At 37.6% G+C, this 26,167-nt stretch overlaps 1 protein-coding gene across 1 annotated transcript; it reads left to right on the forward strand.

Moving 5' to 3' along the window:
- The first annotated feature begins 3,425 nt into the window (after positions 1–3,425).
- On the forward strand, positions 3,426–25,090 carry AMBN (ameloblastin). The gene is made up of 12 exons (XM_078445158.2): positions 3,426–3,548; positions 3,669–3,860; positions 13,344–13,412; positions 15,942–15,992; positions 17,560–17,607; positions 18,108–18,218; positions 19,619–19,855; positions 20,984–21,022; positions 21,517–21,576; positions 21,672–21,716; positions 22,163–22,207; positions 24,437–25,090. The coding sequence occupies exons 1-12, from the start codon at positions 3,426–3,428 to the stop codon at positions 24,971–24,973; spliced, it is 1,557 nt and encodes a 518-aa protein (XP_078301284.2). The 3' UTR covers positions 24,974–25,090.
- The last annotated feature ends 1,077 nt before the right edge of the window (positions 25,091–26,167 follow it).

Raw genomic sequence — 26,167 nt, forward strand, 5'->3', positions numbered from 1 at the left:
ACATGGGCTTTAGCACTATGTGCTGTCTGTTTGGGTGGCTTTGAAGAATTTTTTGCTTATTTCTGAGTTCTTGAATATGCTATAAATAGCTGCATTTAAAGATAATGACACTTAGGGTGCCTGGGTGGCTAAGTCAGTTAAGCAATTAAGCGTCTGACTTCAGCTCGGGTCATGATATCACGGCTTATGAGTTGGAGCCCCACATCGGGCCCTGCACTGACTGCTCAGAGCCTGGAGCCTGCTTCAGATTCTGTGTCTCCCTCTCTCTCTGCCCCTCCCCTGCTCACACTCTCTCAAAATTAAATAAACGCTAAAAAAGTTTTTAATAAATAAATAAAGATAAATGACACTTGAACTAGTAAGGTATAAATCCACTGGATAAATATTATGCTACCCTTTGCTTGATCCCTTTAATTCTCTCACATCCTACATCTACTCTGTAAATTCTATAAGGTTTACCTCGAAAAATATCCAGAGTCTAGCCATGTTTCACCGCTTTCACTGCTACTATTATGATCCAAGACACCACCATCTCTTGCCTGGATTACTGCAGTCTCTCCTAACTTGTCTCTGTACTCCTGCCTTTGGCCCCTTTCAGTCTCTTGAACCTGGCCAGAATTGTCCCATTACAAGATCAGATCACGCCCCTCCTCTGCTCAAAACCTCTCCCTGGTTTCCTACTTCACTTGGAGTAAAAGCCAAAGCCCTGACCGTGACCTATGAGATCCTACCTGATTTCATCTCTCACAACTCTGTCATTCAGCCCTCACTGGGCTCATTCACCAATCTTTACACACATCTGGAACATTCTGTCTGTGCACAGGCTGTTCCTCTGCCTAGAATGGACTTCTCCCTCATTTCTTTCTCATGTGGTCTCTTCACAATGAGTCCTTCCATGGCCACCCTACCTAAAGTTTCAACACACACTCCTAACAATTTCTATGCCCCTTTCCTGCTTAATTCTTTCTCCTTGGCACTTACCAGACTACACATGCTATCTATCCACCTTGTTTACTGACTCTCTCCCCCACTAGTAGGTGAGCTCCATGAGGGGGTTTTGTCAGATTTGGTCACTTTGGTACCTCAGTGCCTAGAACAGTGCCTGGTACACATTAGATGCTCAACTGTTGAATGCATGAGCAATTTCAACCTCTCATTTAGGCTGCAATGAAATTCAAACATCCAGTTAATAATAATTCATTTTTTATGTTCGGCTCCTTTTCATTGAGAAATGTTAAATGTTTGGTATAATTTGGCTCCAGCTTCAGACAGATCAGCATTAAATCCAGATTTCCACTTACTAGCTGTGTGACTTTGGGCAAATTACTCAATCCCACTGAACTTAGTTTCTTCATCTATAAAATGTTGACAATAATAGTATCTGCCTTATGGAGTTGTTATAAGTAAAAATGAAATAAACGTCCAGGGCCTTGAACATAGAAAAGACTTAATAAATATAATCTATTCTTCTCATATACATTACTTTTTTAATGTATGTATCCAAGTATCAGATTTTTACACCTTCGAGAACAAAAAAGATTCAAAAGCTAGGATAAAAGTTTTCATTTTCATGGTATCAGCCTTTGGCTATAAGTAACTTATATGCAAACAAAAAAAAAAAGAAAGAAAGAAAAAAGAAAAAGAAAGGGAGCTAATTTGCCTCACTGTTCTCCTAGGCAGTTATTACCTTATTCATTTTCTTAAAGGAAAAACCAAGATTCAGTATGTTTGGCATCATGATCATATCACATCCTATCAACTGGATACATTTTTCACTAGATTCCCGAGTATCACTTAACTTCTGCCAATCTGCTTGTCTCTCACCTTCAATGCAACCAGTTCATTTCTTTTCATTGGTCATTCCTTCAATATGGAAAGGTCTTTCACCTTATTAATGTCAGTCTGTATTCTTTATCGGCAATCTTAGAGGTTTTTTAATGTTTATTTATTTTTGAGGGGGGGAGGGGCAGAGAGAGAAGAAGACAGAGAAGCCCAAGCAGGCTCCCCACCATCAGTGCAGAGCCCCCAACACATGAACTGTGAGATCATGACCTGAGCTGAAACCCAGAGTCAGATGCTTAACAGACTGAGCCACCCAGGTACCCCTGCAATCCTAGTTTTAAAACTCACTTTCTGCAAGACTGCTTCTATAATTCTCTCCCATTCTAATAACCTCCTTATATGACATCCCTTTAACATTTATGCTACATCAATAATTTGCATTATTTGCATGCTTGCAATGTACCAGACACTGTTCATTTACTCCTATGTAGATTCCTTTATTGGAATTGCCCAAGACACACAGCTACAGAATTATGAATCTCTATCCCAGCCTGACCACGCTGACCCCAGAGCCCATGTTGTTAGCAATTAAGCACTCTGTACCTTATCTTCTTTCACATGATAAGCCTTTTCATAATAAGGCTAATTCATGTATCAGTGTCAAGTATGGTGTCTTTAACTAGACTATGACATTTTTGAGGAACAAGAGCTTGGGTATCTCTTTATTGTCATTAAATTTAATATGATATTCTGTTTGTAGTAAGCCTTTAATAAATCTTCTTCAACAAACTGAGCAAATGACTAGCACAGGATATGTTTCCTGACTTGCTTTCTAATTATATACACCAAAGACTTCTTCTGAGCAGGGGGAAAAATTGCCATTTCTACAGTAAAACTGACTCTGATGTCATCACATAAGGTCAATGTGTGAAGACCTGAAGTCATTCTGTATTGACTTGTGGTCAACTCTCCCATTCTTCCAAAAGTCCCTGTGAAGTGGGTTTATAATGGCTATCACCTGGCAGGTAATAATCCAGAAGAGAAACAAATGAATCATCATTTTCATATATAAAGCAAGCAGGTGTTACTTGGCAAGCTGCCAAGAACTGCTGTATCTGTTGCACATACTTCTGCTATAAACTCCCTTGTTTGCAAAGGATCAATGCAAATTGATTCACAGTCAGTCCAGGTATGTGACTTTGGAGTCCACCATGCAGAGAAGGCAAAAGGGATAGAAAATGAGCTCAGCGTGATTCTACGTGTATACAAAGTATAACAGCAAGAAATCACTGTGAAATATAAAGCCTTTATATGAAAGACATATTAACTTACATATGTTTTAATGTCTATCAAAAAAATTTACATCAAACATGGCAAGAAGTTAATCTGTATGCTATATAAAGTGTTGTATAATAAATGCTCCTTGCACTGGGTGTTGTATGGAAGCCAATTTGACGATAAATTATGTTACAAAATTAAAAAAATAATTAAAGAAATAAATGTTTCTTGATCTATAGAAACACAAGTTAATAAGAACATCAATTTCCTGTGGCTAATAAGCAAAAACATGAATACAAAAAGTGGAAATACGGTGGTAAATAAATAGGTGAGGAAAATATTTAAACTTGATAGTGATCAAAGAAATGCAAATTAAAACACCCCTGCGAACAGGGGGAGCGGTGCTGGGCATGCAAGCCCAAGCCTGCCTCCCGGGCGCAGCATCCGCACCACCACACCCCTTCTTGCCCTGGCCCTGGGGGCTGAGGGTCAGGGCTTCCTGAGGACGCTGCAAGCTCTGCTCTCCCCGCGTAAATTGACAGACAGACATGAATGGATAACAACAGAAAAATGGTATCAGAACAGTGGGAATCAGCAATTTTGCACAGGAAGCTTTGGGAGATGTTGTTTACTGTAGCCTGCCTGAAGCTGGGACCACACTGAACGAACAAGATGAGTGTGGTGCATTGGAATGTGTGAAAGCTGCTAGTGAACTCTATTCTCCTCCATCAGAAGTAACTGAAATTAATGAAGCTCTTGAGGAAAATCCAGCACTTGTCAACAAATTTTGCTATCAAGATGTCTGACTGATCAAGATAACACTCAGTAATCCTTCAGAACTGGTGAGACACATGTAAAATCTATTGAGTAGTGAAAATGGAACCCCTAAATAAACTAGTATCAAACAACTTAATCTAGCATAGTTGTTTTAAATTAGTGGTGCATAGAGGATTTAAAATAGCAATTTTTAGCAGTACCAGTGGAAAAAGAAACTACTTGCAACAACTTATGATTGCAGATAAACATAATATGCATCTTTTTTGCAACACCCTATGATTTTTAGGCTAGGCTCCAGTTACAATATTCAGAATCCTGAAATTGCCTGTGGTCAAAAACTAGTTATAAAAATTATGTAATTCAAAAAATAAAAAGAATAAAAATTTTGTAATTCAAGGATGACTTTTAAGCCTTAGGGAATATTGTAACTTGCTTACATCTAACCTTGGATTAGGGTCAAAATGCTTAAATGACCAGTCCATTGGAAGTAACTGGCAGTGGAGAAAGGTTTGTTAGTTGTATAGTATCAGATAAAGAATGATACTATCTTAACTGTGCAATATACTGTCCTTGCTGGTGCTATTTTTTTTTAATTTTTTTTTAACGTTTATTTATTTTTGAGACAGAGAGAGACAGAGCATGAATGGGGGAGGGTCAGAGAGAGGGAGACACAGAATCCGAAACAGGCTCCAGGCTCTGAGCCATCAGCACAGAGCCCGACGCGGGGCTCGAACCCAAGGACCGCGAGATCATGACCTGAGCGAAGTCGGCCGCTTAACCGACTGAGCCACCCAGGCGCCCCGGTGTTATTTTTATATGGTGAAGCAACAGTCTTGCAGGAAGATAAATAGTTTAATAATAAAACATTCAACTTCTTTGTTAAAAAAAGAAAGCACCAAGTTATCATCACAAGAAAAAAATGTAACTATGGTGACAGGTATTAACTAAATTTCTCATGGTGATCATTTGCAATATATGCAAATGTCAAATCATTACATTGTATACCTGAAACTAATATAATGTCTCATGTCAATTATACTTCAATCAATAAAAATATAAAGCAAAAACAACAACAAAACCCACCACAAAACACTGTATTACACCCATTAAATGATGGGAAAATATTAATTAGGTGAACAAATTCTGACAAGTGAGTTGCTATACATACGTTGCTGGTAGCATATCAACTTAGATAATTCAGCAATACTTATCAAGAGTCAAGGGGTGCCTGGGTGGCTCAGTCAGTTAAGCGGCAGACTTCGGCTCAGGTCATGATCTCACATCTCTGTGGGTTCAAGCCCGGCATCAGGCTCTGTGTTGACAGCTCAGAGCCTGGAGCCTGCTTCGGATTCTGTGTCTCCCTCTCTCTGTGCCTCCCCTACTCATGCTGGCTGTCTCTCGCTCTCTCTCTCTCTCTCTCTCTCTCTCAAAAATAAACATTAAAAATAAAATTTTAAAAAAGTCATACAATTACGCATGCTTTGAACAAGGAATCATATTCATGGTAAATTATACTAAGAAAATAATTCAAAATATAATTTTTTAAAATATTTACTAACCAAAATATCTATGGTGAAAAATTAGAAACAATCAAAGATCAAAAAATTAGAGTCTTGGAGCACCTGGGTGGCTCAGTCAGTTAAGCGTGCAACTTCAGCTCAGGTCATGATCTTGTGGTTCATGAGTTCAAGCCCCACATGGGGCTCTGTGCTGACAGCTCAGAACCTGGAGCCTGCTTCAGATTCTGTGTCTCCCTCTCTCTGCCCCTCCCCTGCTCATACTTACTCACTCACTCTCTCTCTCTCTCTCAAAAATAAACATTTTTTAAAAATCTTAAAAAAAAAATAAGAATCTTGAGACACCTGGGTGGCTTAGTAGGTTAAGCATCTGACTCTTGATCTCAGCTCAGGTATTGATCTCAGGGTTATGAATTCAAGTTTGGGTTCTGTGCTAGGCATGAAGTTTACATGGAAAAAAATTAAAAAAATAAAAAGGAGTCTTGAGCATCAGTCTGAGGAGCTGTTACTCACATAATTTAAAATATAAGATTTATCCCTGTAGCTAATTAATACTTATAGAGCCTAAAGCCTAATATAAAATTATACCTACACTATCATCATAACTATGCTGAATATGAATCCAACGTATGTAAGTACTGTCAGAGAAAAAAATGAAATCATTTGATAAGGTAGTAAAATCCTATCTAATATGTCTTTCTTTTATATTCATATAATTATTACCATCACCATGTTATTTTTCTGGTTATTGCTCTTGATTATGAAACAAATAGAAGCCAATAAAAATACTAATTTCTGATACTGTCTGCAGTTTTCAAAATAACTTTGACTATATTATTAGAGGGAAATAATTCAAATTTGATTCTAATGCTATAAGACTATATGGTAACAAGTATTAATAGATTTCACAAAAATTTATTTTCCATATTTTGTAACATTAAAAATCAGACCTGGGAATGCAAGCTGGTGCAGCCACTCTGGAAAACAGTATGGAGGTTCCTCAAAAAACTAAAAATAGAACTACCCTACGACCCAGCAATTGCACTACTAGGCATTTATCCAAGGGATACAGGTATGCTCTTTTGAAGGGACACATGCACCCCAATGTTTATAGCAGCACCATCAACAATAGCCAAAGTATGGAAAGAGCCCAAATGTCCATCGATGGATGAATGGATAAAGAAGATGTGGCATATATATATACAATGGAGTATTACATGGCAATCAAAAAGAATGAAATCTTGCCATTTGCAATTACATGGATGGAACTGGAGGATATTATGCTAAGTGAAATTAGTCAGTCAGAGAAAGACAAAAATCATATGACTTCACTTATATGAGTATTTTAAGAGACAAAACAGATGAACATAAGGGAAGGGAAACAAAAATCATATAAACACAAGGAGGGGGACAAAACAGAAGAGACTCATAAATATGGAGAGCAAACTGAGAGTTATGGGAGGGGTTGTGGGAGGGGATATGGACTAAATGGGTCATGGGCACTAAGCAATCTACTCCTGAAATCATTGTTGCACTATATGCTAACTAATTTGTATGTAAATTTTAAAAAATAAAAAATTAAATTAAAAAAATCAGATATAAACATTATCCCAAACCAACATGATAATGGGCTCTATAAAACCCTAAATAATAACAGTCAATGTGGTGGCCTAGCAGTCAAGAATATGGTCTTTGGAGATTGACTCCTGAAGGACATTCTATCCTTTCTAAATCCCAGTCATCACAGTATTTATCTCATGATAAAATGAAGTGCATCATGAAGATGAACTAAGAAAAAATGTAAAGCACAGCATGTGGTACATGTTAAGTGGTCAATAAAATAACCTATTAATATTATATACAGTAGACATTAGTGTAAGATCCATGAAAATTTTATTATTCCTTTTATTATGCCAACATACAAAATCAACTTTAAAACTTGGCCTTCCTTGACATGACCATACTCTCCACTCTTCTTCCATTCCAGCTTAATGTATGACACTCCATCAGATTCTTTCCCTGGAAAACTTAATACTTATCAATTGATTCAGACATCAGCTACTGATTGGGTATTTTGACAAATAGCCTTCAAGGCTCAGCATGAACCTATCCTCCTCATACCTGACCCCAAAGCCTCAAAGGATTTCTCCAACCTCAAAAAGTTTAGAGCATTCTTCTATTAGCAGTTTCCCAACCTCACAACTATTGACATCTCAAGCTGGATACTTGTTTTTGTGAGGGGCTTTCCTGTACATTTTAGGATGTTTAGCAGCATCTCTGGTCTCTACTCACTAGATGCCACTAACAAATTCCACCCCCCCTTCCCTGCCAGCAAACTGTAACCACCAGAAGTAGCCTCTTGTCCCCCAGACATGTTCTGTGTTGGGGCAAAATCATCCCTAATTGAGAATCACTGTTCTATAGCATTATTATTTTAGCAGTTAATCCATGTGGGACCATCCTTTTTGATATTATATAGGCTTTTTAATTAAATTATTGTTGGTTTGCTATATGTCTCATTAACTATTTTTGTGTATTTCTCTTCTTTTAGTTATTTGCTGATAAATTTCTGACAAGTAGGTGTACTGTATTATACTCCTTTGTATCTAGCAATGATTGATTGATCAATGTCATCTACTATTGAATGACTCATTCATTCTGGCATGGTTCATAAGAGCAAGATGCCTGTGTCTAAATTCTGGTCCCACCGCTCACTGTCATTTTGGGTAATTTAGTTCACCTCTCTGTAGATCAGTTTTCTCTTTGTATAAAAAGGGGAGAATAGTATCTTCTTCAAAAAGTCATTTGGAGGATTAAATAAATTAATATATGTAGAACACTAAAATAATGCCTGCCCATAGTAAATACTATCCAAATATTACCAATTATAATGTGAATATAATGTCAAAGGATACAACTTAGTGGAATGAGTGATTTCTGTTCCCACAGGAATATTTTATGTGTTTGAAAAAATATGATAATCTATCCAAAAAATTAGAAGATCATGTAAAAAGTAAAACGTGAAGATCTATAACAAGCAATTTGTCACAATGTAGTGTATGAATGGTTGTCGAATGACTGACAAATATTTGGAGTCAGAGAAGAGAACATCACAGTGGAGTAGAAAGTGGGGGAAAGAGTCACCAAAGAGGTAAAAATGGACTGGAACTTTGAAAACAAGCTGTGAAGAGATAAGAAAAGAGGTTAGGCAGAGAGAAAGGTTCAATAAAAGCCTCAAGAAGAGACAAACCATGGCACATTCTGGAGAGACTGAGTAAACAAGTCTGGCTGGAGTAGAAGGTTGAAAGGGACCATGTGTGAGAACAAAGCAAAAATCAAAGTCCATGTTTTGTCCCATGCAATCAACATGCTCATTAGCAATTAAAATCATAAGAATGATACATTTTAGTTCATTGTTATAACTAACATAACTGCCTTTGGTGGCTAGAATAGTCACAGCCAAGGCCCATAGTCCAATATGAAGTAGATATGCACCATAGATTTCTTTATTTCAACAAGAACAATAACTCATGATCACTGAATATTTTCTGCATACCAAATAGTGTGCTGAGCACGTAATATTCATTAATATGCTTAACGTAAATAAATTAAATTAAATTAATGCCATCCTATGGTAGACCACATTTCACAGATTAAATAATTATACAAAAATACTGTATATATTCAAGTTGAGTGGCTCACCCAGTATCACATGGTTAATGTCATGGAAGGGTTTTCAAAAGCTGTGCTCCAGCTACTGTACTGACATTTTCCACAGGATCTTCTTTATCTAGCTTTTTCTTTATAAGTTTTTCTGTACATGTCCCCTCATGTATCTCAGATCTTCTGCCATTCTGAGCTTTTTTATTTTTGCTATACTCCGGACACAGCATTTTTTTTAATTTGTTACTCTCATTTTTTTGAAGTAAAGGTATGGTCTTGATCAACATGACATAGTAGCCATCAGCTGTAGTACTTCCTTAATGTCTATCATCACTGCTACACATTGATATCCTCATGCTAATTTACAGATTTCTTTGTAATTAAATTCCTTTTAATTAGGATGTATTAGGATTATGTTTGCTAACTTTCCCAGTAACATAAATCAAAAATAAAAAGCTGTTGACTTGGGGCGCCTGGGTGACTCTGTCAGTTAAGGGTCCGACTTTGGCTCAGGTCATGATCTCGCCATCCATGAGTTTGAGCCCTGCATGTCAGCTGTGCTGACAGCTCAGAGCCTGGAGCCTGCTTCTGATTCTCTCTCTCTCTCTGCCCGCCCCCCTCCGCTCTCATTCTGTCTCTCTCTTCTCTCTCAAAAATAAGCATTAAAAGATTTTTTTAAAAAGCTGTTGACCAGATGCAAAATGTTTACTTCAACTGATTACAACAATCATGATTACTATCCCAATGTACAGTCTTGCATAAAATGGGAGATGAAATTGGAAAGGTGAATGGACATGTTAATTTGACTGTCTAGTTATAGAGGGTGAAATTTACATTATAGCTTTAGGGGTCCTTAAAAAGTTTTTGAGTGGAGCTGTGAAATGCTGAAACCAATATTTTAGGAAGATAAATTGATGTGGGTATGCAGGAAAGTGGAGGAGAAAGAAACTAACGCAAACATCTGGAAAACAGTAATCCAGGATTGAGTGTGAAGGTCATTTTTAAAGGGTAGAAGCAACATCATTTATAGTATATTAAGTATTTAGCTTAAGAGAAAGGCAGAATATATGAATTCTATGAAAACATCATCATTAGCCTATCATGATCATGCTCATAAACTGTAAAAGACATATTCACACACATCCCATTTTCCTGGTTAACAGTCAACTAGGAAGCTTAATCCCATGGATTCAGCATCAGTTTCTATGCAGACGAAATGCCTTCCATCAAGTCCCTTCTCTACCCTCTTTGGAACTCATACACCTAACTGCCACTGCTCCTCTTTTTTAACACACACACACACACACAGACACACACACACACACACACACACACACACACAGACACACACACACACACGCACACAGTGTCTCTGTGGTGTTTCATGTAGCTTCTCCCAGTCAAAGAACAAATCACCCACTTACTGAACACCCACTATATGGCAGCCCCTGTATCTTTATCATCTCACCAAATCTTCAAAACAAACCTATGGTCGTAAATGATCATCCTTATATAACAAAGGAAGGAACTAGGGCTCAGAGAGATTAGAGGACTTGATCAAGCACCAGAACTAGAATAGAGACAAATGGGAAAGGTGGGGTCAAAAATAATACTTTTTTTGCAAAAACATTTTACTATTTACAAAACATATTTACATTTCTTATTTCTTTACATCCTAAAAATAATTCTGTTATCAATAGGAAATGGGTTTTATCAGGAACAATTTCTTGGATATCATTATTTGAAGATGTTAAGCCTACACTTAGGTATGAAGACATCTTTTCTCCAAAATACCAGCTTCCTCGGTGTTCCCTGTAATTGGTAAGATCCCTATTCCCCTAAAAAGTATACTGACTCATCCCTTCTTAGGAAACCAATCTTAAATTCTTACCCCTACCACATCTGAAATCACACCTTTGGAAAGATAAGGAGGGGCAGAGAAATAACAAAAGCAGTTAAAGTCCAATCCACATCCAAGACATCTTTACCTGTTCCTGGAGAAAAACCCATCCATGTTGACATTAGCCTTTTAAGTGACACAGATATGACTAACCTGGCTTGGTACTAAATGCCTGAAAATAAGTCTATCTAAAGATTGAGATAAGGGTGCCTGAGTGGCTCAATCTGTTAAGCATCTGACTTCAGCTCAGGTCATGATCTCACAGTTCATGAGTTTGACCCCTGCATCAGGCTCTCTGCTGTCAGTACAGAGTCCACTTTAGATCCTGTGCTCCTCTCTCTCAATCTCTCTCTCTCTCTCTCTGCCCTTCCTCCTCTCTCTCTCTCTCAAAAATAAATAAGCATCTTTTTAATCTTAAAAAAAAATAAAATAAAGAGTGAAATGAAACTAGTGCCCATTGACCTGATTGGTTCACGGAGAATGTTTTGACTTATGTCCCTCTTTCCCCAAAGAACATGCACCAAAGATTTACCTGAAGTTATTCTCTCAGAGGGTCCAATTAAAGTTTCTTAACAAAAGCTTGCCTAACTCTAGTCTATTATCTTCAGATAAAAAACTATCTAGGAAATTCTGAGGAAAACATTATAATGTACTCATTATCCATCTAATATTTCCATTTTCTCTTTCAATCTCAGAACATTATGTTATGCTTCCTTCTAGAGTGTTGGGGTAAGGGAGGGAAGATACATTTACTATAACAAGTATGAGGGTGAAAATCTTGAGAATGTTGGCACTGGGTCACTAGCTTTATCTGCAGATAAAAACCTGAACAAAATAGATAATGGTTAATTTTGCACCTATTTTACATATATTTCCTTCAGCTCACCAAAATGATTGTCTTCAGAGCTTATGTCCATTATTCCTTTACTGTCCTCCCTGCAATTGAGTTCTCTGAATAAATACAAGGGTTGGTTTACAATTAAAAATAATGAGACTCTACTGGGCCAATGTCCTTGCATGCAATAAAAGGGTGTGGGCTAAATTACAGGAGCGGAGTTTGGTTTTTTTCCCCGTTTTGCTTCACTTTGATTGGTGGATTGGCGCTTTAAATAAAGGTTTCTGGTCTTCCCTGAATGAGAGATACAGAGCGAGTCCTAGGCACAGACCAGAAAAAATTTTAATCTTCTTTTCTTAGAACTGTCTTGGTTGGCATCACCAGGCCCTGAGAACACAGTGCATGTCAACATTGAAGGTAAAATGTGATTTTATGATTTCCATGTGATTCCTGTAAGTTCTTTTTTCCTATCTCCAAGTAGCTTTTATACAGAGGATTTTTGTTTGTCACCAGAAGCTGAATAATAGCTTATTGTAAACCATTAGCATGTTCCAGAGAAGACATGCCTAATATCTTACCAGCTAAGAAAAAAGACTAATCTATAGACTTTTTTTTCTTTTTCTTTTTTTTTCTTTTCTTTTTTTTTCTTTTTTACTATTTGTGATTATTAGTGACAGCGCCTAATTTAGAAAGGCATTAGAAGACAAGCAAATTTCTTGGGTAGGTAGATTTCTGTTCATATAAGAGTAAAGAGGCTTTTCAACTTCTAGAATAAACTTAAAGAGATAATTCATTTTAGAAAAAGGAAAACTCAGTTTTGAGACATATTTCCCACTAATATCAAAGGCATTTAAAATATTCAGTTCATTCTTACTTTTTTAATATTTATTTATTTGGGGGGAGAGCACAAGTGGGGGAGGAGCAGAGAAAAGGGGGACAGAGGATCTGAAGCAGACTCTTCACTGACAGCAGTGAGCCTGATGTGGGGCTTCACCTGGAAGATCATGACCTGAGCCGAAGTCAGACACTCAACCAACTAAGCCACCCAGGCATCCCTCATTCTTGTTTTTTAAAAGATAAGTTTTGTTATGTTTATCTGGATAACTGAAACATAGAGTGATACATTCTAATATATCTGCAAATAAAGGTTTGCTATAAAATAATCATTGTATTATATTTCAAATGCATTTCAAAATGTACTCTGGAGAGAAAGTATAACATCCTGTGAATGATACTTAATAGACCAAAATTTCACATAATGGGACGGATTTTCAAATTCATAATTCATTTTATGAAATGAAACACAGCATTTAAAGAACACAGCACAAAGGTTGTTCCTATATGTTCATTTAGGTTGTAACTCCATAAAAAAAATCACTTAGATATTTTTTAATTGATTGTCAATTCATTCCAAAAACTAGTAAGCATAAATAAGCTTAGAAACATTTAATTGTGTTTTATTTTTATTTTTGTTTTCTTGAAACTGATTGTTTTGGAAGAACAGAGATGTGGCTCATTTGAAATATTGCCTTTTAACCATTCTGAAATAAAAATTCATCTGATTTAATTCTCCAACCCAATTCTGTTTCAGATCCCACTTTCCAAAATGAAGGACCTAATACTGATCTTTTGCCTCCTGGAAATGAGTTCCGCAGTGCCGGTAAGTCATAGGTTTCTAGATTTTCTAGATTCTTGGATGCTAAACAGTACTGAAGGACATGGTCTGAAGTTCGTGCATGGACTCATTTGAATTAATCCAGTGGTAGAATTCCTACTGAGTCAAAGGTCATAGGTGTCCAGACATCAGCTTACCATCTGAAAGCAGTAGGTCAATGTAATATTTTTATTCAAAAAGATATTAAAATATTCTGAAGAAAATTTTGAAGTCTTATTCCATTCATTCAAATATAAAAGACTTATGTAGCCTCTGCAATGCCATGGCACAATTTTATTATAACCACTTGCTGCCGTTGTGCAATTGAAATGGAGAAGAAATTTCTCCAAAAAAGTAAAGTCCATTTTCTTCATTTTTAAAAGAATAATATTAGCCAAATTATGATGGTTACAAAACAGAGCTAAGTAATTCCATTTGAAGCTAGTAATTAAGTAATTAACCAACAGATTTGCCTCATGGGGGAGATATTATATGACTGAGAGTTGAAGTTTCTTAAATCAAAACATGCTATGGCAATGGGGCTAATTGTATGTTATAGTCCTATACCTGGCTCATTCTAACATATGTTGATATGATCTCATGAATACAATCCTCTGGGTACTGAACTCTACCAGCCAATAGTATGTGTTTCTATTTTCATGAAGACTTTGTTCTGCTGCCATATGCATTTGGCAAATATTGACTGAACACGTGACATGTATCCAGCAATGTGCTGGGCATTGGAGCCACAAAGGTAAGTTTGACATGATCTCTTGTCTTGAGGAACTCATAGTTGGACTTAAATAAACTTTCAAATATTTCAGTTCCCTGACACAAAAAAAAGATTAGCTACTTGGGTTTCTTAAAGTTAAATGTTTGGGAGAAAGGGGATAAAAACTGGCTACAAGGATGAAAGCCTCAACTCTGCGAATAAAAAGAGTTTCTATTCCATTACTCAACATGAACTTTAAGTGAAAGAAAAAGTGAAGCTGCCACCCTAGCTTACCTTTGTATAATACTGACCCTGGGGTCAGCCTCAGCCATCCACTGTCTAATACCTTGACACTCCTGGAACTTATGCTGGCCCACACCTGTGTCAATCAGGTCCACCCTGAGGGACATGACAATTGTTTAGGATTGCCGACTGACTGCCTGTCAAGTTAGATGTTCTACTTTTACTCCCTCCTTGGAAATGTACCCTCTGTCCACTTACATTCATGTAAATTTGTTGTTAATTCATGACTTGGAGTAAATGGAAAGGAAAGTATACTTTGTAGTTGAATCTGTCCAAGATACCTTATTTGTGTACTGGCCACTGGGAGGAAGGAAGGCTTTACTCTCACAGTCCCCCAAAATGCTGAACAATCTGCTCACTACACACACACACACACACACACACACACACACACACACACACACATCAGTCTTCCTGTCTACACAACTGATCTTTTTCTCTGCTTAGAGTATTTGCTACACATTTATAACTCTTTTTCTGCTATCCATTTCCAAAACTGAATTATTTGGAGCAATTTGCACCATGACTAAGAGGGCAAGATTTTACTTGTATAAAAAAGCAGAAAGTGGAAGGTAGATAACACACTCAGGAAACTATTCCTCAACTTCTTACTCATGAAAAAAAAATCCCAATATATTTAGTGGGCGCTCCATAAATATTTGTGTATAAATGAAGGAAAGAAGGCATTGAGAACCTGGGACCCTGGAAAGTAAGGATTTCCAAAGAACCAAAGACCCTCAAAATCCAAAGTACTCTAATTCTTACTCTTCCATTCTCCATTTTTTTTTCTACTGGTATTTATGCATATTAACAAAGATTGCTTTAGAAAGAAAAATATCTTACACTTTAAAAATCTAGTTGTAAAAAAAAAAAATCTAGTTGTAAGTATAACTATATTTTTAACAACTTTTAAATGAACACATTAAGTATAATAAAACTTGACTTTTTTTAAAGTGTACATTTTGAATATGATCAAAAAATATAAACACAGATCAATAGATTTATACATAAAATAATTTTTCATGAATGACGGAGCATTTGTTGAAACCCCTTGAATGGATGGCAAGTTAGGTTTTGCATGTGCTCTTTGCTGAATGCCATGATTCCATGCCACATTCCATGAACCAGAAGCACGTAAGCTTGGCAAAACCACAAGAAAACTGACCTTAAGTTTGTCCCTTTTGCTTACCTATAGGATAATTTCTTTAAGAATACAAAGTATTCTTGGTTTTCTATTTTGTAGCTTTATCCTACACTGTATTTGTGCTCAATGTAATCTCAAAGTTAAAACAAAAATTTCTGCATTAAGATACAAAGGGTAGATGATTCACGTGGGAGCAAAGCCATTAAATATGATGTTAATTCTCCCAATTATTTTAAATTTTTCTTTATTCTGCTTAAAAACTCAAGTCAAAATCCCTCAGCTGGCCTTTATGCACTGGGCTAGGCTTTCTATTTCCAGTATGCATTTAGGGAAGGTTCTCACCAGATATCTCAAAATTATTCTTATTTCCGTCTAGATGTTTCCTCAGCAACCTGGAACACCAGGCATGGCTAGTTTGAGCCTGGAGGTATGTATCGTCAGAGTATTTACATGCAGTCTTTACATTTGTATGGTCTTGGTAAGAGAGAAACACCATGGGCAGGTTCTGTTTTCCTACTCAGAAGTCAGTGGCTTTCTAGAGAAGTTCCAGAGAAGCGTATGACATTTATTAGAACCTCATCTTCTCATTTTACTGCAATTTTAAACTCTCAGATATTTTACTCTTCAGAGTGTCATCTGTGTGTGAATCAGATCAATACTAATATTTAATACCTAATATATATTACATATACATTATATAATTACTATATTAATATAATTACTACATTAATTAAAACACATTGCTCTGACGCCACAAATGGTTTACATTTAATTCCATCACCTTATAGTATTTTATATGACAATGTTCCCCTGAAGAGAATTTACCCCACAAAATGTGGTTGTTTATAAGAACTCCTGTAAATAACATTAACCTGGTTTTGTGGCACCTGCTTCATAGCCTATGTTTGTCTTGCTGAAGTTCTCATAACTAATAATACTCTGTTTAGAAAATCTCAGCACACTGGAAACATTTGACCATGTCAAAAGAAAATATTAACAGTTATGAATAAAAAAACATTTATGAGATTATAAATTTTTCATAAGACCTTGCAAAGTTTATTCATATCATGATAATCTGGGGGCAATTAATATATACATAGGCTAGAAGTTTATTTCAAACGGAAGCTAATTTCACAGAGTTACTTTTTTCTCACTTTCTAGCTTAAAAACAACTCAAAGCACTCTAAACCTCTTCCCATTAAATTGAAATTGACTTTCTGTTGAATTGGCAGCATTCTTGACCACCTATCCAGATACTCACCATTTTCCCCAGTGTGTTTTACATTTATTATTTTGAGGCCTTTTTTATTTGGGAAGGGGGTAAGGGTGCTTTGTTTTGTCTTGTTTTTGTTTTGTTTGCCTGTTTGGGGATGGATTTATAAAAGGCAAAGTAAATTAAATGGGGAACGGAGGAACGCGTCAATGAAACAATGTTCTCATGATTAAGTTTCTATTTCAATTGAATGAGCTATTTTCCAATGTTTTAATGTGACCTTTACTTAAATGATACCTTTTTCTCTTATTTGATTAATGATAAAAAGCAAACTCACTATTTTAATTTTTTTTTTTTAATTTTTTTTTCAACGTTTTTTTTAATTTATTTTTGGGACAGAGAGAGACAGAGCATGAACGGGGGAGGGGCAGAGAGAGAGGGAGACACAGAATCGGAAGCAGGCTCCAGGCTCCGAGCCATCAGCCCAGAGCCTGACGCGGGGCTCGAACTCACCGACCGCGAGATCGTGACCTGGCTGAAGTCGGACGCTTAACCGACTGCGCCACCCAGGCGCCCCGCAAACTCACTATTTTAATAGCAATAACAACAATGGCACAACCACATTTAACATTTCCACTCTTCAATGATGATTTGTTTCTATTTTATTTTATTCAGCTGACCCACTGCAAACTTTGTGCTAATACCATATATTGAGAAAATGGTTGTACCATATGAAAAGGAATATATGTGGCAAACACTAACCCATCTTTTTTCTTGATAGACAATGAGACAGTTGGGAAGTTTGCAGGGATTAAATATGCTTTCTCAGGTAACCTTATTTTCGAATATTTCTTATTGCAAGAATTAATGGTGGTGGTGGTAGTGATATTATTAATAGCAACATTGTAATTCATAAAATTTGTGAATAGATATTATCCTAAGTATTGAAAGAACAAATGAGTAATTGAGATAACCTAAAACAAAACAAGACCCTTGGATGGGATGGTAGGTAAAACAATATTTAATGTTCTTGAGTAAGAAAAAAATCCTTTCTAGTACTTCAATTTTATTGAACAGCCCAAAATATGAGTGCTTAAAAAGCTAAATCTCAAGTAAGTTTATGGGAATCTTGCAGTCTGTCTTAGGATGGAAAGTAAGTCTATTGGAAGAGAGCATTTACCTGTCCACATTAAATTCACCGATGTCACACTTACTTTGGCTGTCTCCACACTTTCTATGGATTTTGTAGAAAATGAAAACCAAGTTTAAACCACTACTGAAATAAAAGCATGTGTTTTTTTCTTTTTTTTCCCCCCTGCATATCTTTAGTATTCAAGATTTGGTTTTGGAAAGTCATTTAATTCTTTGTGGATGCATGGTCTCCTGCCACCACATTCTTCTTTCCCATGGATGAGACCAAGGGAGCATGAAACTCAACAGGTAGGTTAATTGCATCAATGTGCTTGAAACTTCATGCTTAACAATATTTGCCTTCTCTAACTTATCATATACTAGCTACAGACAGATAATAATAATGAATAAAAAAGTATTCAAGTATTAACAAGTCAAAACTTATAATTGTTTTTAGTACTTAGGAAAAATTAAAATAAAGTGGTCCAAACTTTCAACTTATTTGTATATTTATTTCAAATAGGAAGATATGGCCTCCAAAATATAAGAGGCCTATGTTAATGACATGAGCCATAACAAGAGAGAAACTATCTTCAAGATGTAAGCAGGCTATATCCTGGACAACTCTCATCTTAGTCAAGAGTCCCAAATAATTATTCAAAGTCACATTTAAAATGATGCCAAAGTCCTGGTTAAAATATCATGAACCCTACAGTAATCAATAAATACATCAATCAGTTAACCATTATTTTTTTGGTGCCTAATAAATGCATAAGCCAAATTATAGATTGGGAGTGAAAATGAAAACATTTAAGAATGGCTCCAAGGTTCATGAAGTTTCAGATCTGATTGGGAGATAAGATAAGACAGTGTATTACAAGGTGCTAAATTATGAGGTATCGGTAATAAAAAGCCATAGAGTTTAGAGATGGGCAGTAGTTGAAGAGGCAAAGCAGAGCCAGATTGTTGTGAGATTTCCATACCACTTTGAGGAGCTTGCAAATGATTTAAAAATAACAGGAAGCCATCCACCACAGTTAATTTCAAAAAGGAGCAAATAAACATGGTTGTTTTAATAGCAACTTTTGATTCCAGTGTTCACAAGTAACATTATTCACCAAGCCACATTTAGTGGGACAATAAATAATGTTAGTAGTGACTGTTTCTCCACTGATTATTTCCAAAATGGACTCCATGATGCAGGAATTTGATTGGTATTTTACTTAATTATCACTTCTCTCCTTTCATTAACTCAAAACATATTATTTATCAAGTGCCAGGCACGTGTTAGGAACCATGTTAAGTGTTAGGGCTATAAAGTCAAAGAAGACATAGTATTGTCTCTCAGTTGACGGTGGGCAAAGATGTCATTGTAATCCAGTGAAAAAGTGGTAAAAGAGACATACCTAGAGGCAGCTTTGGGAACTCCGAGGAGGAAACAATCATTCTACCAGGAAGTCCAATAGTTTTCCATATTCTTCAGCACAGATAGTCCCAAAGGAAGTGGAGGAGACAGCCACACAAAAGACCGCCCCAATAACATTGACTTTACATAAATTGGTGCTTCCTAAATGAACATAAGCTTCAGGCCAATTCCCCGGACTCTCTTGCAAGTAGAAAGCTTCCCAAGCCCTTTTGTTTTAGAAATTCTAGACACCACAGTTCAGTGAGCTATCGCTTCCTGACACTCCTTTCAAATTTCTCTGCAGTATGAATATTCTTTGCCTGTACATCCCCCACCTCTCCCATCGCAGCCATCCCTGCAGCCTCAACAGCCAGGACAGAAACCTTTCCTCCAGCCTACTATTGTAACCGCCATCCAGGACGCAGCCCAGAAGGGAGGACCTCAGCCTCCAGTTTACCAGGGACAACCGCCCTTGCAGCAAGCAGAGGGGCCAATGCTTGAACAGCAGGTGGCACCATCAGAGAAGCCACCAAAAGCCGAGGTAATTCTTTCTCAAAAGTCCAATCAGGATTGCGCACTAACTCGAAGGAAAACTGATTTGCAGAGCATATTTAAATAATCGGAATTTTCAGGCATAATTTATGACAATACAAATATGTTTTTAAGCAGTTGACATATCTGTCCTTTGCCATTAGAAACAAGGCATGGATTCTAAAAAGATCCTGTGCCTCTTAGTTTCTTAGTCACATAAGATGAAAGCTTTCAGGGGAAATAGGACAGCCCAGAGAATTCTATGCTTCCTATCATCAGGATCTTTTTCAGCGTTGGAAGGACTGAGAAGACTGATTATCCCACAGCATTGCATGTAGTATTTTGGATTATTATTTCTCTATCTGGTGGAGAAAAAACAATCATGCAATAATGTAGAGAAAAGAGCAGTAGAAAGAAAAGGAAGCTACCATGTAACTAAGTATGCTGCAGGCATTTGACATTCCCCCATGTCACCCTGATTAAAATCCTATAAAGATAGATATTATCATCCTTTTTAAGAAGAAGACAGACTGGGGCTCCTGGGTGGCTCATTCAGTTAAGCATCCAACTTCAGCTCAGGCCATGATCTTGCAGCTCGTGAGTTCGAGCCCCGCATCAGGCTCTGTGCTGACAGGTCAGAGCCTGGAGCCTGCTTCAGATTCTGTGTCTCCCTCTCTCTGCCCCTCCCATGCTCATGCTCTGTCCTTCTCTGTCTCTCAATAATAAATAAATGTTAAAAAAAATTAAAAAGAGAAGACAGACTTTGTGCCCTGCCTGACTAAATGAAGGTGAAAATCAGGAAATTCATTTTAGATTGCTTATTATAGTCATAAATAAGTTAAGAGTATGTCCAGTTCTGAGGCGCCTGGGTGGCTCAGTCGGTTAAGCTTCCGACTTCAGCTCAGGTCATGATCTCACGGTCCGTGAATTCGAGCCCCGCGTCTGGCTCTGTGCTGACAGCTCAGAGCCTGGAGCCTGCTTCAGATTCTGTGTCTCCCTCTCTCTCTGACCCTCCCCCATTCATGCTCTGTCTCTCTCTGTCTCAAAGATAAATAAACATTAAAAAAAATTTTAAAAAAAGAGTATGTCCAGTTCTACTTTTATAGTTTAGTAATTTTAATATTCATCTATGATGCAGCTACCAGGAATGGATTTTGCTGATCCACAAGGACCATCAGTAAGTACAGATCTCAATGAGATACTTTATTAAGAAAAATATCTATACTTCAAGAAAGAAGAGGGGTGCCTGGGTGGCTCAGTCGGTTAAGCATCCGACTTCAGCTCAGGTCATGATCTCATGGTTTGTGGGTTCAAGCCCTGCGTCAGGCTCTGTGCTGACAGCTCAGAGCCTGGAGCTTGCTTCAGATTCTGTGTCTCCCTCTCTCTCCCTGGCCCTTCCCCACTCGCACTCTGTCTCTCTCTCTCTCTCTTAAAAATAAATAAACATTTTAAAAATAAAAAAAAAGAAGAGTGAAAATGTTTAATTGCCCCATTCATTCATGAATATGAAGTATAATGGGTTCCTTTGTTTTCTTAAATATTAAATACTTATTTGTTAGACTAATCCACCTGAAAATGCATTTCATATAACACTTAGAAATGGCTGTAATGGGAGGTTTGCCTGTATTATAGCAAAAATGAATTACTAATTCTGTTTTCTACCACTTAAAGGTGTTCCAAATAGCTCGTTTGATATCCCGGGGACCAATGCCACAAAATAAACCTTCTCCAGTAAGCTTTTTAAAAAATATGCCTCTGCTTATAATTTACTTGAACATTTTTCCTTGGAAAATGCATTTTATGATGATTATTGTATTTATATTTAGCTTTATCCAGGAATATTTTACATGTCCTATGGAGCAAATCAATTGGTAAGTCTGTAACCTACAAAAAATATCATTTTAAATTAAATATTATCTTAAGAGCTATAGTTATAAAAGTCTAGGCTTCACACAAAAGATTCCATATTCTCTGAGTGCCTAATAGCAACTGAAATGTCAAGGAGGCACACTTTCTATTTGAGTAACTCTAGCCAGATACACACACACACACACACACACACACACACACACACACACACACATATATATACAACAGCATTTAGGAAAGGTAAATTTTCTATCTGAATTATCCAACTTGGCTCCATGCATTTAATAATGACACCTCTACACTTTACCCTGCCGTTGGACACGGCATTAACTTTAAGGTTTAAGGAAAGGTTAACTTTTTACTTTACTTTTAACTTTGTCTTGAGTAGCTAATGGGATAATAGGAACCTACTGACTGGTAATAAGATGCACTGTTTCTTTTTGAACAGAATGCTCCTGCCAGACTTGGCATCATGAGCTCAGAAGAAATGGCGGTGAGTAATGTCCTCAAACTGTTATGAAAATAGTGGTCAGGGCAGAACAGTCACAAAAGACTTGCTGCAAGAGGCATTGGCCATAAATGTCACTGAATATACAGCACAGGACTCAGATTGTTCCACTCAGAAACCAAAACCTTGATTCTTAGGCAACATGCAAAGATTTCGCCACGTTTCCATCTAGTCACTTCTGAGTCACGACCATTCTAGAACATAAGATTTTGCCCTGTTTCTTGAATATGAGCAGAGGAGAAACCTTTACTGAAAGGCCATTATCATTGAATGGCATATGCTTCAAACCAAAAAAAAGACACGCATGATTTGTACAGAGTTCCCATTTCTTCTCGGACCAAATAAATTCAAAAGAACAAATTCAACAGCTTTGCAAACAACTTAGACCTCGACATTGAGAGATAAAAGAGAAAAAGAAAACAACTCTATGTATTATGTTATCCTCACCCCAAGTGTAGCCACCATCTGTCACCACACAACACTGTTACAATGTTGTATACATGAACCTAACGTGACGTTGTGTGTCAACTATATTCAGATAAGAAAAAGAAAACTAACCAAGTTTAAAAGGTGATTAGTGTAAAATTCAAAGTGCGTTAATAAGTTAATTTGAGCATATTCTTTTTCTATTATCCATGCATATGACAACTTTAAATTTTGAGACCAGTAGACTTGCACAATTTCATATTTTCCCCCAGAAATTTCTACCTGTTACCTCTGTTAGAGGACAAAACAAAAGAAAACAAATACCATACTAAATTAAATTGTTATCAACTATAGATCCTATCAAATGAATAAATACCATAAATATGCTATCACCGAAAGAAAGCTCTCATCCCAACATTCTTTTTTTTTTTTTAATGTTTATCTATTTTTGAGGGAAAAAGAGAGGCAGAGTGAGAGCAGGGGAGGGGCAGAGAGAGAAAGACACAGAATCCAAAGCAGGCTCCAGGCTGTGAGCTGTCAGCACAGAGCCAGACGGGGGGCTCAAGCTCACAAACTTCGAGATCATGGCCTGAGTCAAAGTCAGATGTTTAACTGACTGAGCCACCCAGGTGCCTTTCTCATCCCAACATTCTTGAGTGCCTTGTATGAACTAGATGCATAGGAAGACACTATAGAGGCAAGATAAATTAGATAAGATTTCTGTTCTCAAGGAGTTTACTCTCTAATCAATGGGAAAGTTAGATACAAGGGCAGATAGTGTCAAAATGTTGTGATAAGGGCAAACAGACCTATAAGAGAGGTAAAGGGGAGAGGCAGGTAGCCCAGGCAAAGGGTTCACAGTGCCATCCCTCAAGGAGATGATGTGAGAAGCTGAGATTTAGAGAGTGGAGAGCCAAGAGAAGGTAGGAGAAAAGAATGCGGTATCCACATACTACCAACACAACTGGCTGAAAATTCAAGTAAGCGTTAATTATCATCTTATCATTTTATTTATTTATATTCTGCCTCATGCGTAGCTTATGAAAAGCCCCCAGTAAAGGTCACCAAAAAATTGAAGATAGAATTTAAAATGAGTAAGCGATTAATTAAATGAGATTACAAACATGCAAATTACAAAGCCCTACACAATCATTGTAAGTAGCCCAAAATTGGAGGCTGGATATTTTGGGGCAGCAAAGGCAGAAAAAAAGAGACCTGGTAAGTTCTACAATTCTAACCGTCCACAGGAAGAAAATATTTCAGTTCCTCCAGAGAGATCAAGCTTCTTTTTCTGATACATGTTCTAAAAATAAAAAGAAAAGGAAAATCTTAGAGAGGGCTTTGTTCATTTGAGAAATGATGTTGAGGTGGTTTTCTAAAATACCCCTCAACAAACTCAGCAATGGGCCAGTTTTTGTTTGTTTGTTCATTTGTTTTACGATGGCATTGCCTATTTTGGCTGCTTATTGTTTTCTTAACATTAACTTTGAACTTCCGTTTGCCTGTAGACTTGGTTCTGCCCTGCTTCCCCACTTCTCTCCTTCCTGCTTTCATTCAGACTTGGCAAAGGGTCTCCACCTGCCTTCCACCTTTCCAGAAAAGTGCAGAATCCTCTCCTTTATATTTCAAAGCCAGTTTAGTGAGAAATGTGCTTACCCAAAGCTGTCAACTCACTCTTTGTTCCCTAACAGTTTTTTATGATTTCTAGGTGAATCTGACCAATTGTGATTGCGTGGTATACTTAATAGTAGGTGATAACGGTACCTTTGGTAAATGGTTTATTTCCAGGGAGGCAGAGGAGGCCCCATGGCCTATGGAGCCATGTTCCCAGGATTTGGAGGCATGAGGCCTAACCTTGGCGGGATACCCCACAATCCAGCCATGGGTGGGGATTTTACTCTGGAATTTGACACCCCAGTCGCCGGAACCAAAGGCCCTGAGAAGGGCGAAGGAGGTGCACAAGGCTCCCCCAGGCCGGATGTCAACCCGGCCGATCCGGAAAACCCAGCTCTCCTTCCAGAGGTAGCACCTGGTGCCCTGGGAGGGCTTCTTGCTCACCCAAAGGGCAACGACCCCAGCCTGGCAAGAGGTCCTGCAGGGCAGAGTGCCGGACCCCCCAGGGTCACCCCAGCAGAAGCTGACCCACTGATGACCCCTGGATTAGCAGATATTTATGAGACCTATGGTGCCGACGTGACCACACCCCTGGAAGAAACGCCCACAGATACCACAGCCATCCCAGACACTCAGCAAACATCCATGCCAGAAAACAAGGCCCAGCAGCCCCAGATCATGCATGATGTGTGGCATTTCCAAGAGCCCTGAGAGCTTTGAGATTATCAGCTACTTTCTGTATGCACAAGCTCCCCAGCTTTGTCCCTATAGTATATCTCTTTACTGAAACACTTACTACCCTGCCGCAGCAAAGGCGTTAAAAATGCTGAGCATATATTAATAAATACAAGTGGCTAGAAATAGTGTAGGTCCCCTTCTTGCTTTCATTCTCTTATTGAAATAAAATGTGTTGGCTTTCTCTGTGATTTAGAAATACTCTTAATGACATCAGAGCAAGTTTAAGGGTCTCTGCATGTGAAAATCGCTGTTTCTTAGCTGTCTTGGGCACTATAGAATTTCTCTCTCCAGCATGACACCGTCATATCCAGGAAATGCAACATTGCTTTGGAAATTTTTCTCCAAGCAAAGGCACACATTCTCAGAATTATGAGAGACACCATTCAAACATTATTAAACAGGGATGGGTGAACAATCCCTGACTGGTATTACTGGGTTTGGTAATATTGGATTTAAAATTCTCATTGTAGAGTATTTTATTTAATCTAGTAAAAACACTTAGCTTATTTTAAATAAAGAATTTTTCTCGTTGAAAATATCAGGAATTATATGTTTATTATTTACATATATTCAAATGGTTAAGAAAGGCATGCTCATTCCCTACCTTTGCTATTCTTTAACCCATTTTATTTAATTTGTTCATTCTTTCATTGAAAGTTTATTGAGTATCTACCAATGTCCTAGGCACTGTGCTAGGCAATGGGCACACAGTCCCTTCCCTCACAGCTTACACTGGGCATGACTGACAAGAAGACAGACAACCACAGTTTTTGTTTTTATGACAAAAACAGCCATTCTGAACCAACTCAAGTATTTTACATACATTATCTCACAACAATACTGCAAAACCCACAACATACGTGAAAAGTGCTATGAAAATGCCAAGCACGGAGGGGGGGGGGGGGGGAGAGAAAAAAAAAAAAAGAAAGAAAATACCAAGCACAGGGTGCCGCCAAAGCCACAGAGGAGACAGCCTCACCCAGCCGGAGAGGCATTGGAGGGGCTGGGAGGGATCAGACAAGTTTTCTCAGAACTGTTTGCAGAATAAGGCCTCCAAGAGGAAGAAACACAAGAAGAGTCATGTGGGTGCCACGTGAGATTTAGCTCATTCCTGTGAAGCACACTGGTAAAAAAGGGAATCAGCAAATGATTGCTACTTGTCACCAA

The sequence above is a fragment of the Panthera onca genome, chromosome B1 (genome assembly GCF_046562875.1).
Source record: "Panthera onca isolate mPanOnc1 chromosome B1, mPanOnc1 haplotype 2, whole genome shotgun sequence".
In the NCBI taxonomy this organism is placed as follows: Eukaryota; Metazoa; Chordata; class Mammalia; order Carnivora; family Felidae; genus Panthera; species Panthera onca.